Raw genomic sequence first — 14,136 nt, 5'->3', positions numbered from 1 at the left:
ATTAAAACAGTACAGCTGTAAGGAATTTTTTTAATACATTTGAGCTATTTATACATTTTTACTCATTATGCTGTTTCTTGTAAGACTTTTGTCTCATTTTCTACTCTTAGATGCAGATAAATACTCATGGCTGGAGAACTATGCAGGGAGCTCTGGCCTCCGAAGTCCTGTACCAACACAAGTATTATCTGCCCATGGTGTCGCAGTTGATCAACTTGAAATTGACAGATGGGAGTCAGCTGTCACCTATTGCCCACTACTGGCAGACCCTGCGGCTTACATACCAGACACTGTTGATTTGACAAAGGATACAGAAGCAAGGTGTGATACTGCTGCTGATTGTTTCATAAATTATTTCTTTATTTTCCTGCTTGCAGAAGTACTGAGGCAGAATCAGATCTCCGTTTTTGTATGCAGATCACTTTTATTTCTTAAATACTTTCTTGCCACATTGAGTTTTCTGTTTGATGTGAGTATGAGTAATTTCTGACGTGGCACATGTGAAAAAATCATATGTGACTTATTTGAATTGGGGGGGGGGGGGGGGGGAATCTGGTTTCTCTCACCTTGTTGAATGCAACCTGTAGGTCGGACGCATGTAGGTCCATTGAACTCGCCATCTCTCCAGCTACTAAATCCACATCCGTACATGACCCAGGCTTGTCATATGTCATCTGGCTTGCCCTCTTTCATATTTTGTGCTCTTTACTGTTCTACCTTTCTTTTTGTTATAGTTGTTGCACTTTACACTCCAGATTCACAGCCTTGGTTCAATTTGATCAGATTTTTGGCCTCTGAGCTTTGACCCTGTTCATGGACATATGGTAAACAGCAGTCTGATAAAAATGTACAGGACACAAGACAACAATTATAATGCCAAACACATCTGCAAGTTAAATTAATGTTCACTCTCAAAAAAATCCCAAATAATCAAGGATGTGACATTGGATATTTGTCATTAGCTCTATTTTATTGGCAATGTTTATAATGCTGTTAGATTTTCTTTATCGGTATACAAGATTTTAGTGTTAAACTGTTAGGTTTATAAACAATGTAGGAAAAGACAGATTGCTAATTACTGTAAAAAAAACATATCAAGTTGCAGACAGACATAATTACAAGACACTTACACAAAGCTTTCAGCCTCAGCCTTCATCAGTGAAAGCGAGACGTACACAAGCAAGCATACTTCATGAACACACAGCATCAAAACAAATCCTGACCTAGTCATCCTACCTGGAGACAAAGGTTCCACCATTGTTGTTATGAATCGCTGTGACTATCTGGCAGAAGGCGTCTGCCAAATATCTGACTCCTCCACATATAAACTCTGCCAGAGTGATCCCATCCCAGAAGTCCAACACAATCTTCAATCCCTGCTTAAAGCCGTAGGCCCTCCCCAGAACATCTCCCCTGAATCCATTTCCTTCTCACCCTTAAAACACCCTGCACAACTACCCTCCACATGCTCCCCAAAATCCACAAACTCAACAATCCTGGAAACTCCATTGTGGCTGGTTATTGTGCCCCTGCTGAAAGAATTTCAGCCCTCATTGACCAACACATCCAACCAATTGCCCATAATCTAACTTCCCACATCAAAGAAAGTAACCACTTTCTTCACTGACACTACCAGTCACTGTTGATCCCATCTCCCTGTACACCAACATTCCTCATGCCCATGGCCTTACCACTATTGAACACTACCTTTTCCAATGTCCTTCAGACTCCAAACCCACTACCTCATTCCTCTTACACCTTACTAACTTTATCCTAACCCACAACTACTTCTCATTTGGAGGGCACAGCTGTGGACACTCGTATGGCACCCTCCTATGCCAACCTTTTTATGGGCTATCTAGAGGAACCTTCCTAACCTCCCAAAATGCTAAATCCCTAATCTAGTTCAGGTTCATCGATGGTATCTCCATCTGCTTCACATGGTTCTCCCCAACCCAGCATGCCACATCCCTAGATGTTGACCACCTCTCTGAAGGCTCTATCTGCACCTCTGTCCACCTTAAGCCTACCGACCATCAACATCACAGTACCTGCATTTTGACAGCTGTCACTCTTTCACACCAAAATATCCCTCCCATATAACCTGACCACCCAGGTACAGTGTACCTTGCTCAGTATGCTGAGGGTCTTACCAAGGCTGTCACAGATACACATTACTCCCCAGACCTAGTCTGCAAACAGATCTCCCTTGTTATTTCCCCTTATACCTCCAATCAATCCACTATGCCCAAGAACCAACCACAAAGGAGTTCCCCCTTCATTATCCAGCCCCCCTCCCTCCCCCCCCCCCCCCCCCCCCCCGATGGCAACAACTGAACCAAATCCTTCACCAAGGCTTTGATAACTGAGAGCAAAGTAGACCATCCTGTGGCACAGCATGTAGCTGAACATAACACAGTTGACTTCAGTGGCTGCTTCACCTGAGCTGTCACGTTCCTTCCCTCCACCACCAGCTTTTCTGAGATGTGCAGATGGGAGTTACCGTTACAACACATTCTCCAATCCTGTAATTATCCCAGCTTCAACCTACCGTAACATACTGTCCTCCACTACCTCCACCCAACAGTTTCCACCCCCTATGTCCTATAATCTCCTCCCCAGTATCATCTCCAATCCTGTTTATTTGCAGCTTTCTACCAACTCATCTGCCCATATTTCCCTGCTCTGCTCCTTTTTCCCCACCTCCCTGCCCCGCAACCTCCTGACACTGTGCCTGTTGGCAGTGTAGTCCCTGAACATTACACTGGACAGTGTTTGTCTCTCTCTCTCTCTCTCTCTCTCTCTCTCTCTCTCTCTCTCTCTCTCTCCACCTGTCCTGTACTGTGCCTTCCCCTAATGATGGATTTGGCGGTCATGTGTTAATGAGGTGTACTTGCTTGTGTGTGTGAACGGTGTGTGTCTCTCATTTCATTTACTGATGAAGGATGTAGCTGAAAGCTTTGTGTAAGTGTTTTTTAATTGTGCCTGTCTGCAACTTGATGTGTCTTCTTTATGGTAAGTAGGGTTTGTCTTTTTCTACGTTGTTGATATTCCTACCTGGAGTTTCCAGTGTTTGAAAATGCTAGGTTAGGTTCTCATTATCAAAATATCATGTAAGAACTATATTGTTGTGCAGGAACTACTGGCTGGAATGTTTTGAAGAATCAATAGATAAATTTGTACTACGTGCTATTGAAAGCCAGCCAGATAGTGACACAGCTAAGGATAGGGCACAAAAGTTCAAGGAAAAATATCTTTCTCGACTTCAATATCTGAAGGAACAGCCCTTGTAAGTATTACAAGTGTAATTGCAACTATGTAGATATAGTAATCTTGTGTGTGTATGTTGACAACTATTTACCTTTCTCCTCTTCTATCTTCCTGCCCCTCCCCCTCCCCTTCCTGAAACAGACACTCTTCAGATGTTTCTTTAATCAGCAAGTAGTCATTTTTAACATATATTGTTTTAAAAAATTAGATCTCATTTTATAATGAAAGCACTATACCTATGTAACGGACTATTTTTCTTTCATTTTTTCCTCTTTTCTTTGTTAAAAAATCCTGTAGAAACTATAGAAAGTATCATTAAGTATTTTTAGGCATTGCCAATGAGGCAGATAGTGTGTCTATTTCCGACAAAAAGGGGAGTGGGTCACTAAATTCATCCCAACAGACATAAGCAACAACTGTAGGCCCAAGGAGTAAGCATGTGTCCATTAGATTTACTGAAACCAACTCGCAATGTATCAGTAAGAGAAACAATTTAGAATGAGATAATGCAGAACAGTTTATAATATGAACTAAATGTTAAACATTTGTGCATAAACACATCTGTAAGGCTTTGTGAAAAAGATGTAATCTATAATTCCTTTTTTACAGACGGGTTAATTGTTACTCTTCCGAAGGCAATCATTACATGCATTGTCAAAAAACGAAGTGATGTAAATCTTCTCTCCCCCACCCCAAACAAGGAAAAATAAGTATCTTAAGGGTTATGGATGTAGGGAAAATCTCAAGCAAATTTATTCTACACTCCAGATCAAGGGAGACTCTCAGATAAAATACGGAGGATAATGCTGGTACCCATTTAATAATTAAATAAATGAGAACTTGAAGGAGGTAGAAAGGGTAGTAGTTAAAGCCCCCTTCACCCTGAAGCAAATGTGCAACAGCAAACTAGAATGCTCTCTGGTGTAAATGCTTGGTGCGTGGTGTTCAATGGTGCGCAGGTTGCATTTCCAATTATTTTGTTGTGATTCGCTGGGTGTCGGCCGTAGAATGAACCAGGAAAGGAAGCTTATGCCGTCTCCGCTTTGGTGCTAGCTTCGATGATAGACATAGTGTACTTACTTTCCTAAATATGCAGATTTTCATGTGCAAACAGTTGTTGGTGTGTCTTGTTGCATTTTTTTGAGGTGATGGTGTGGTTTGACCAATGCATACTTCTGTTGATTGAAGAGTACAGACTCCACAGGTGCTTGTGGGATCCTTAAGATCGACATCAAATAAAATGCTCATGAAATAAAATGATACATAGCAATAAATTGCTGAAGTGCTGGCAGTGTCAACAGAGCAGGTTAAATTGTTTTGTGTAATTTCTAGAAATGGAAATAAATGTCATTAAAATAAACAGATAATGTAGATTAATGTAAAATGAAGATGCATGAAAGACCTGACCATTCTCGTGACTCACATTCCAAATATCTGTCTTAATGTCACAGTTTAGGTACTATTTTATGAAGTGCAAATACAGGAGCCGATTAATGAATATTGTTTTCCCTCCCATAAATATTTTTGCATTACATTACTCATTTGTAATATGTGCTGCTTCTTGGGCTCGGGTAGGCCCGCCAGCCCCAGATTGAATCCGCCCAGTGGATTACTGACGAGGGTCAGTGTGCCGGCCAGCCTGGGTGTGGTTTTTAGGTGGTTTTCCACATACCGCTAGGTGAATACTGGGCTGATCCCCATGTCCTGCCTCAGTTACACGACTCGCAGACATCTGAATATGTTCACACTATTCCATGGATCACACTAGACACAGACAGCTGAGGTACACTAATTCGGAAAAATGGACAAAGTTCTTGGGAATTACAATCCAGGACAGCCTCAAATGGGACATGCATATTGGTTCCTTAGCGTATAAGCTGTCGAAGAATGTGTTTGCTATAAATATGATTAGCAAATATTGTAAGGACATGTGTGTACTAAAAACTGCTTATCATGCCCTATTCTCATCAAACTTAAACTATGCTGTAGAAATATAGGGTGCAACAACTCAAACCAACCTACGTACATTATTAATACTACAGAAAAAAGTTATCAGAATTATTTGTGGTGCCGAACCTCAAGAATCATGTCGGAATCTGTTCCCAAAATTAGGTGTGCTTACCATTATAGGTGTATACATATTGAAAGTTATATTGCTTGTGAAAACAATAAATCCAAATTTAAACTGTGACCTGCACCAGTATGATACAAGGCAAAAGTTCAGATACCATGTAAATAGCCACAGAACAGCTTTATATGAAAAAAATGCACTTCATGCTGGGCTGAAGCTAGCCAATGCCCTACCAAAAAGTCTCACAACCCTTCCTACTAACAAATTAAAAGATCAGCTAAAAAGAATTCTAATGGAAAACCCTTTTTATTCCCTAGACGAGTATTGTATCTGTATGAAAAGTGCTTCATAAGTATGTCAAGCTCATAGTTTTAAGTAACCTACAACTAATATAATGTTGATTAAAAACAATATTTGTAATATCGTGATTGTATACTACCAAATGTAAAACCCATCAAAATGTAAAATTTATTAATACAAACAAATCTTTAGTTTGTATTTATAAACTGACGTATTCAGAAGAATAATCTGTATGATGTCCAGAAACTGTATTATTTCTAGGGATTGTATTTGATTATTCGATGTTGAATAAAATTCTGTCCCAGGAGGTACGGGGTGGCAACAGGAAGGGCATCTGGCCACCCTCTGTCACTAACAATGCCAAAACAGTAGTAACAAGGCTGACACCACATTGAAGTGGGACAAAGGCGCCAGGAAATGATGATTACTCATTCTTAATGTCTGTACCTTCCTCGCATTCACCTTTGTAAAATCCCAAAGTGTTTCACATATGGCAGTAAATATTTAGGGATTTATTTGGGAAATGGATGTTGTTGAAATACAAAATAGATATTTGAGGCTAATGTAACTGTCACCTGTTGCTAAGAATCACAGTGTTAGTGGTAGCTTCTCTCTCGCTGATATGGATCATTGATAATTTGTGTCTTGCTTGGAAATCTTCGGTTCAATTGCAGCTAGGAGAAGGCAAAAATGCTCGATGTACAGGTGAAGTTTTGGAATAAAGCAAGCAATGGTTGCAGCTGCAAATCATGAATCAGAGCCAAACCACCATTTCTTTCACACCTGCATAAAAATTCAGATACCCACATTTTTCTGTATGGCTGTTTTGCTTTCATTATCAGCAGCATGCTTGCTATACAGAAAGACCAAGTTGTGTTTCTTTTCTCAATCACTCTTGACTGAATATAGATTAAGCAACTTTACCACAGGTACATTTTAGAGCCAAAAAACGAAGCACACTGTATGCTTTCTCTTCTGTTTGCTGTAGTATAAATGCTTAGCTACATTTTAGAGCCAAAAAACGAAAGACATTCTACGCTTTCTCTTCCATTTGCTAGAGCGTAAATGCTTATTCGCTGGTACAAGTCAATGATGGCATGTGCAAGTGAATCCTCTGCACGTTGTTTGTGAATGTCCATTTACATGTGTTTGCTTCAGTGTAAAGGGGAATGACACCCAGCGGATCACAAGCGAACAATTGTAAATGTGACCCGCACAGGACTGAACACCATGCACCAAGCATTTACACCAGAGAGAATGCTCATTCGCTGTAGCACATTTGCTTGTGTTTGCTTTGGTTTAAAGGAAGCTAAAGTCATACCTGTGTGGAAATTACTTGCCTACTATCCTCTCTACCAAATAAAGTTCTGACATTTTCATTTACTTGCCCAAAATGAACAATCTGTTTTCCTTCTCGTATTGTCTGTTAAGAGTCCTTTGCTCATGGAACGTAGCAGATATTTCCTATAATTTTCATGTATTCATAATCCTCACCCATTTCTTTCTTTGTTAACGATTGCTACAACTTGATGATCTTGGCTCAGCATGTATCCATCCAAGTGCACTGATTATTAAAACAGTTTTGAGATGATACTAACCTCTTTTTTAGTGCACGATTTGACAGAGGAAAGAAATTGATTTTAATCAGAACAAAAATCGGAAATGATGATCTACATTCTGTTAGGCTGAAGAAAGATAATTTACATGACAATTATTGATAAAGTAGAGGAAACTTTAAAGAGTTATCAGAGGTGTACAGATGAGGGAAAGTATCACATCTTGATCTTGCACAACTTAAAAAAAAATATTACCTGTATGCCTGTAACTGTTTGTTGCACATTTTTGACATGGTTTTCACATCTTCGAAATACCATTTTATCTATGTTATGATGATCTGAAAATAGGTCTTGGCCTAAAACTAGTCATAAAATTTGCAACTTCTGACTGGTTTTTGTTGTACTTAAAAAATTGTGGTGTCAGGTTTTTAAATAATGATCATTCATTACTTTAAAAAAAATTCAGAGCTTCAAAAAATAATTATTGTACTGAACTTTAAAAAACTGGATTTCGCGGAGAAAATTACTCACAAATTTATAAAGATACCCTAATCAATATACACACATGCTGCATGCAAACAGTGTGAAGTAATAATAATAATAATAATAACATATATAGAATACAAAGACACAAATACAGACATTAGACCATTCTTGCATAGACCACCAAATAACCCACAAGTCGAAACAACAATAAAAACTATCAACACGATCATACACAACAAAATAAATGAAAACACAACTATGGAAGAGTTACAACTACTGGTATATATAGGAGCACTCACTACACTAAATATACACACTAGGCAGAGATCAGAACCAACCAACACACAGAAGAAACCCACAAAACCAGCATGGCAACACAGGCTACAGATCAAAATAGAAAAACTGAGAAAAGACATCGGACAGCTAACACAATTTATAAGAAATGAAATCTCGGAAAAAAAACGAAAAAGGTTAGGTAAAATCTCACAACAAGAAGCGACAGAGCTATTAGACGAAAAGAAGCAGAAATTACAAGCATTCGCCAAACGACTCAGAAGATACAAAAAAAGTGAAAATAGAAGGAAACAAAACCAAACATTCAACACAAACCAAAAGAAATTTTACCAGACAATAGATAACACACACATTGAAATAAACAATCCACCAAACATAACAGACATGGAACACTTCTGGAGCAACATATGGTCAAACCCGGTACAACATAACAGGCATGCACGGTGGATACAAGCAGAAACAGACACATACAAGATGATACCACAAATGCCTGAAGTGACAATTTTGCAACATGAAGTCACCCAAGCAATTAATTCTACTCACAATTGGAAAGCCCCTGGAAATGATAAAATAGCAAATTTCTGGTTAAAGAAGTTCACCTCAACACATTCACATCTAACTAAATTATTTAACAGTTACATTGCAGACCCATACACATTCCCTGATACACTTACACATGGAATAACTTATCTGAAACCTAAAGATCAAGCAGACACAGCGAACCCAGCTAAATATCGCCCCATAACATGCCTACCAACAATATACAAAATATTAACTTCAGTCATTAAACAGAAACTAGTGACACATACAACACAGAACAAAATTATAAATGAAGAACAAAAAGGCTGTTGCAAAGGAGCACGAGGATGTAAAGAGCAACTGATAATAGATGCAGAGGTGACAAATCAAGCTAAAACTAAACAAAGGTCGCTACACTACGCATACATTGATTACCAAAAAGCTTTTGATAGTGTACCCCACTCATGGTTACTACAAATATTGGAAATATATAAAGTAGATCCTAAACTGATACAGTTCCTAAACATAGTAATGAAAAACTGGAAAACCACACTTAATATCCAAACAAATTCAAATAATATCACATCACAGCCAATACAGATTAAGCGTGGAATATACCAAGGAGATTCATTAAGTCCTTTCTGGTTCTGCCTTGCTCTGAACCCACTATCCAACATGCTAAATAATACAAATTATGGTTACAATATTACTGGAACATACCCACACAAAATCACACATTTGCTATACATGGATGATCTAAAACTACTGGCAGCAACAAATCAACAACTCAACCAATTACTAAAGATAACAGAAGTATTTAGCAATGATATAAATATGGCTTTTGGAACAGACAAATGTAAGAAAAATAGCATAGTCAAGGGAAAACACACTAAACAAGAAGATTACATATTGGATAACCACAGCGACTGCATAGAAGCGATGGAAAAAACAGATGCCTATAAATATCTAGGATACAGACAAAAAATAGGAATAGATGATAGAAATATTAAGGAAGAGCTAAAAGAAAAATATAGACAAAGACTAACAAAAATACTGAAAACAGAATTGACAGCAAGAAACAAGACAAAAGCTATAAATACCTATGCTATACCAATATTGACCTACTCATTTGGAGTAGTGAAATGGAGTAACACAGACCTAGAAGCACTCAATACACTTACACGATCACAATGCCACAAATATAGAATACATCACATACATTCAGCAACAGAAAGATTCACATTAAGCAGAAAGGAAGGAGGAAGGGGATTTATCGACATAAAAAACCTACATTATGGACAGGTAGACAATTTAAGAAAATTCTTTCTAGAACGAGCAGAAACTAGCAAAATACACAAAGCAATCACCCACATAAATACATCGGCTACACCACTACAATTTCATAACCACCTCTACAACCCTTTAGATCACATAACATCAACAGACACAAAGAAAGTAAATTGGAAAAAGAAAACACTACATGGCAAGCACCCGTATCATCTAACACAGCCACACATCGATCAAGACGCATCCAACACATGGCTAAGAAGAGGCAATATATACAGTGAGACAGAAGGATTCATGATTGCAATACAGGATCAAACAATAAACACCAGATATTACAGCAAGCATATTATTAAAGATCCCAATACCACAACAGATAAATGCAGACTTTGCAAACAACAAATAGAAACAGTAGATCACATCACAAGCGGATGTACAATACTAGCAAATACAGAATACCCCAGAAGACATGACAACGTCGCAAAAATAATACATCAACAGCTTGCCTTACAACATAAACTTTTAAAACAACACGTTCCTACATACAAGTATACACCACAAAATGTACTGGAGAATGATGAATACAAATTATACCGGAACAGAACCATTATAACACATAAAACAACGCCACATAACAAACCTGACATCATACTCACCAATAAAAAGAAGAAATTAACACAACTAATTGAAATATCCATACCCAATACAGCAAATATACAGAAGAAAACAGGAGAAAAAATTGAAAAATACATCCAACTGGCTGAGGAAGTCAAGGACATGTGGCATCAGGATAAAGTTGACATTATACCAATTATACTTTCAACTACAGGAGTCATACCACGCAATATCCACCAGTACATCAATGCAATACAGCTACATCCAAACTTATATATACAACTTCAGAAATCCGTAATTATTGATACATGTTCAATTACCCAAAAGTTCCTAAACACAATGTAACATATACCGTACAGTTAAAAGGAAGTGACGCTTGATCAAGGTCCGCGTCACTTTCATTCCGAATCAGACCTAAGGTCTGAGAAAGGAAAGACAATAATAATAATAATAAAAAACAGGAGAAAAAATTGAAAAATACATCCAACTGGCTGGGGAAGTCAAAGACATGTGGCATCAGGATATAGTTGACATCATACCAATTATACTATCAACTACAGGAGTCATACCACACAATATGCACCAGTACATCAACGCAATACAGCTACATCCAAACGTATATATACAACTACAGAAATCTGTAATTATTGATACATGTTCAATTACCCGAAAGTTCCTAAATGCAATGTAATATATACCATACAGTTAAAAGGAAGTCACGCTTGATCAAGGTCCGCGTCACTTTCCATTTTTAACAAGACATAATGTCTGAGACAGTAAAGAATAATATTAATAATAATAATATTTAAAAGCCACGATTCATATTCAGTAATTGTCATTTACACACTTGGTGTCACAGCCACCATAAATCGATGGTAATACATTTTTTAACTGCCTCATTTCACATCATTTTGATAAAAGAATTGTTCAAATAATCTGTGAAGCAGTAACTAACTAACCAACCGTACTAAAAAGTACAATAGCAGGTAACACTTTGTACACACATGCCCAGATTCAGAATAAAGTACAACCACATATCCCCGAGAGCGAGAAAGAGATTAGATTGTGAATCTGAGCAAATTTGTGTGCACTGTTACCTGTTTTTATCTTTTTGGAGTGTGACATCTTGCCTGATCTTTTAATGCTGAACATATGGAACATATGTGATGTATAAATGTTACATGATGATCACCTGATTCTGTTCACAGTTCATTGAAATGAATATTAATTTTTATTTTTGATGCAGGTTCTTTCCAAAGAAAAAAATTTCTCCCTAAGTATCCAGAGAAAGTTGCAATTCATATGGCATCATAATGCAACCATTATTAATTTTATTTTAAAATGACTCAGTGTTTAAACAACTATCACAGGGAGTGAGAACAAAATGTTGATATCTTCTCATGGCCACAGGATAAATATGGGGCACTTAACAGCGAGGCAGTGAAGTATAGAAAACCTGTCTTTATGTGAAACAGAAACAGAGCAACCATTTTGTTGTTATTCCCAAATTGTAATTGGTGAAAAGTCATTAAATATGATTTATAAACAATATTTACATGAAAGCCTAGAATGGCAGAACGGTTCAAAATTATCCCCATCGTCCTTCTCTCATCAATTTCATATTCATTTGTTTTAGTTATGAAACGACTTTACGTATCCTTTTTTTTTTTCTCTTTACAATAATATATTAATATTTACCAAATATTTACATTTTCTTGGACATTTCATTCAGGAAGCCTAGAATGACAAAAGGGTCAGTTTGACACTGCTATAATTTCTCGTCTGACTATAAGTAGATAAAACAAAAATGAATCAGCAATCATGCAGAGTTTTGCTGTCATTGTTGTGCATTTGCACATGCACATTCCAATCTGCCACAGTTCATATTGTGCCATTCAGACGATATTCTTTATCCATGGAAGATGTCTTTCAACATGTCTCCTCGGTGCGATTTTTCTCTTGAGGGAATGTTACATCTCTTAGAGAATTCCAATGTTGAAACTAAAGTAGACTTAACTGATAAAGATAAGGATTTTATATCATTGATGAGTGAAGATCAAAACCTTGTGAATGATGGGGGATTTGTAGAAGAGGGTTCAGATGCTGATGTATATCAGTCCTTTCCTCATCCATCGAGCAAGCCCATGTGAATGCCTCTAAAAAGATGGTCACCATGTATGGAACTGAGCAGAAGATTGCCAGTTTTTCATCTTCTGGAAGTATGTCGGCTGAGGCTTATCAACAAGTAGACGACTCTCTCATCAGTGCTTTCCATCTTATTTTTTGATGAAGCAGTGCTATGTGTCATGAAGAAATAGAAAGAAACAAATGCCTGAAGAGTACTTAAAAATAAAGACTGTACTGTGTCGCTTCAGGAGCTGAAAAAATTGTTAGCTGTCATATACAATGAGGTTGTCATTTGTACTAAATGTGCATTTGCACATAATTTTATTCGAACTTTTTAGGTCCACTTCCATTGCAGATGTTGTGCCAAGAGACAGATTTCAGGGACTTCTCAGATTTTTCAATTTTGATAAAAAAAAATCAGCCAAGGCTGAATGCCTGCCAGCCAACAAAATTCACTCCTGTATCTGCAATTTGGGGACAGTTCATAGAAAACAATATTCATTCTTACCACCCTGAAGAAAATATAAGCTATAGACAAGCAATTGTTACTGTGGTGTGCGTACTGTAAGACCTTTGGTACACACACCATCAGATTATTTGACTTGTTGCTCTAACGAAGTAGGCGAGTGTCAGCAATATGTCTCGTGGTCTTATTGTGGCGTGTTTATCTTCCGCCATTTGGTCAGGCGATAGAAGTGCCACTTGCACGCTTAGAGTAGCAGATTGACAGTGACCAACTTTAAACAGAACTTGATTAATTTTCACACACATTTATTAAAGTGATAACAAGCATAAAAATAACTTAACTTGGTTCTGGGTGCTATTTACAATTGACAATCTGAAGTTCCTTTGGTCTTGGTACGTTAATCTTATTCTCACATATTTCTGATACTTGACAAAGTGTCTATACATTTCTCTTCATGGCTATGTACAGGAATATGATAATCTTATTAGGCGCAGACTGAAACTTGACTACAGACTAATGCAGACTGACTGATCGGAGGTCTGTACACTCGTTATAATACCTCGAGCGTTTAGATATCACTGCGTGAATGTGATCCGCGAGGAGAAAAGGTTCTATGTTAGCAGCAATCTCATTGGCTGCGTTACATATTAATACGCGGATCGGCAGGAGCAGAATTTGGTCCGTCTCTATGACAGCGCCATCTAGTAGTGCGGAGACGGACGAGTGCTGCACCTGCGCTGTTGTGCTTAGCGGGGCGCGCTCTGTTGGGAAAGTTGTGTACGCGCTGACTGTGCGGAACTATGTACACAACAGTTACCAAGCAAAACAAGATGCAGGTTTATTCAATTTATGCCCAACAAACCTGACAAATTTGCTCTCAAATTCTGAATTGCTTCTGACATAGTGACAAAGTATATATGTAACACTTTCCCATTCCTTGCAAAAGAGGAAACAACATGAAGAGTAGCAACCAAATGGAGAGTACATTATTCTGTGTCTGTTGGAACCATTTCTAAAATGAGGAGGAAACTTATTCACATCTCTTCAACTTGCTAAGGAGCTCAAAGGAAATTAAACTTAATTAGTTGGTATGTTGAACAATATCTGTCATAAATTCCATGATGAGGTAAAGAAGCCAAATGTTGAAA

At 37.8% G+C, this 14,136-nt stretch overlaps 1 protein-coding gene across 2 annotated transcripts in view; it reads left to right on the top strand.

Annotated features, from left to right (window-relative positions):
- Window positions 1-14,136, top strand: part of LOC124596521 (4'-phosphopantetheine phosphatase) — a 167,045-nt gene that overhangs the window by 79,730 nt on the left and 73,179 nt on the right. For both annotated transcript variants that reach the window (XM_047135688.1, XM_047135687.1), the window contains exons 9-10: window positions 111-321; window positions 3,137-3,289. In XM_047135688.1, coding sequence (XP_046991644.1) covers window positions 111-321; window positions 3,137-3,289 — 364 coding nt within the window. The remainder of the gene's footprint in view (window positions 1-110; window positions 322-3,136; window positions 3,290-14,136) is intronic.

The sequence above is a fragment of the Schistocerca americana genome, chromosome 2 (genome assembly GCF_021461395.2).
Source record: "Schistocerca americana isolate TAMUIC-IGC-003095 chromosome 2, iqSchAmer2.1, whole genome shotgun sequence".
NCBI classification, from domain to species: domain Eukaryota; kingdom Metazoa; phylum Arthropoda; class Insecta; order Orthoptera; family Acrididae; genus Schistocerca; species Schistocerca americana.
The sequence above is the reverse complement of the archived record's forward strand: the minus strand, read 5'-3'. Positions and strand labels throughout refer to the sequence as shown.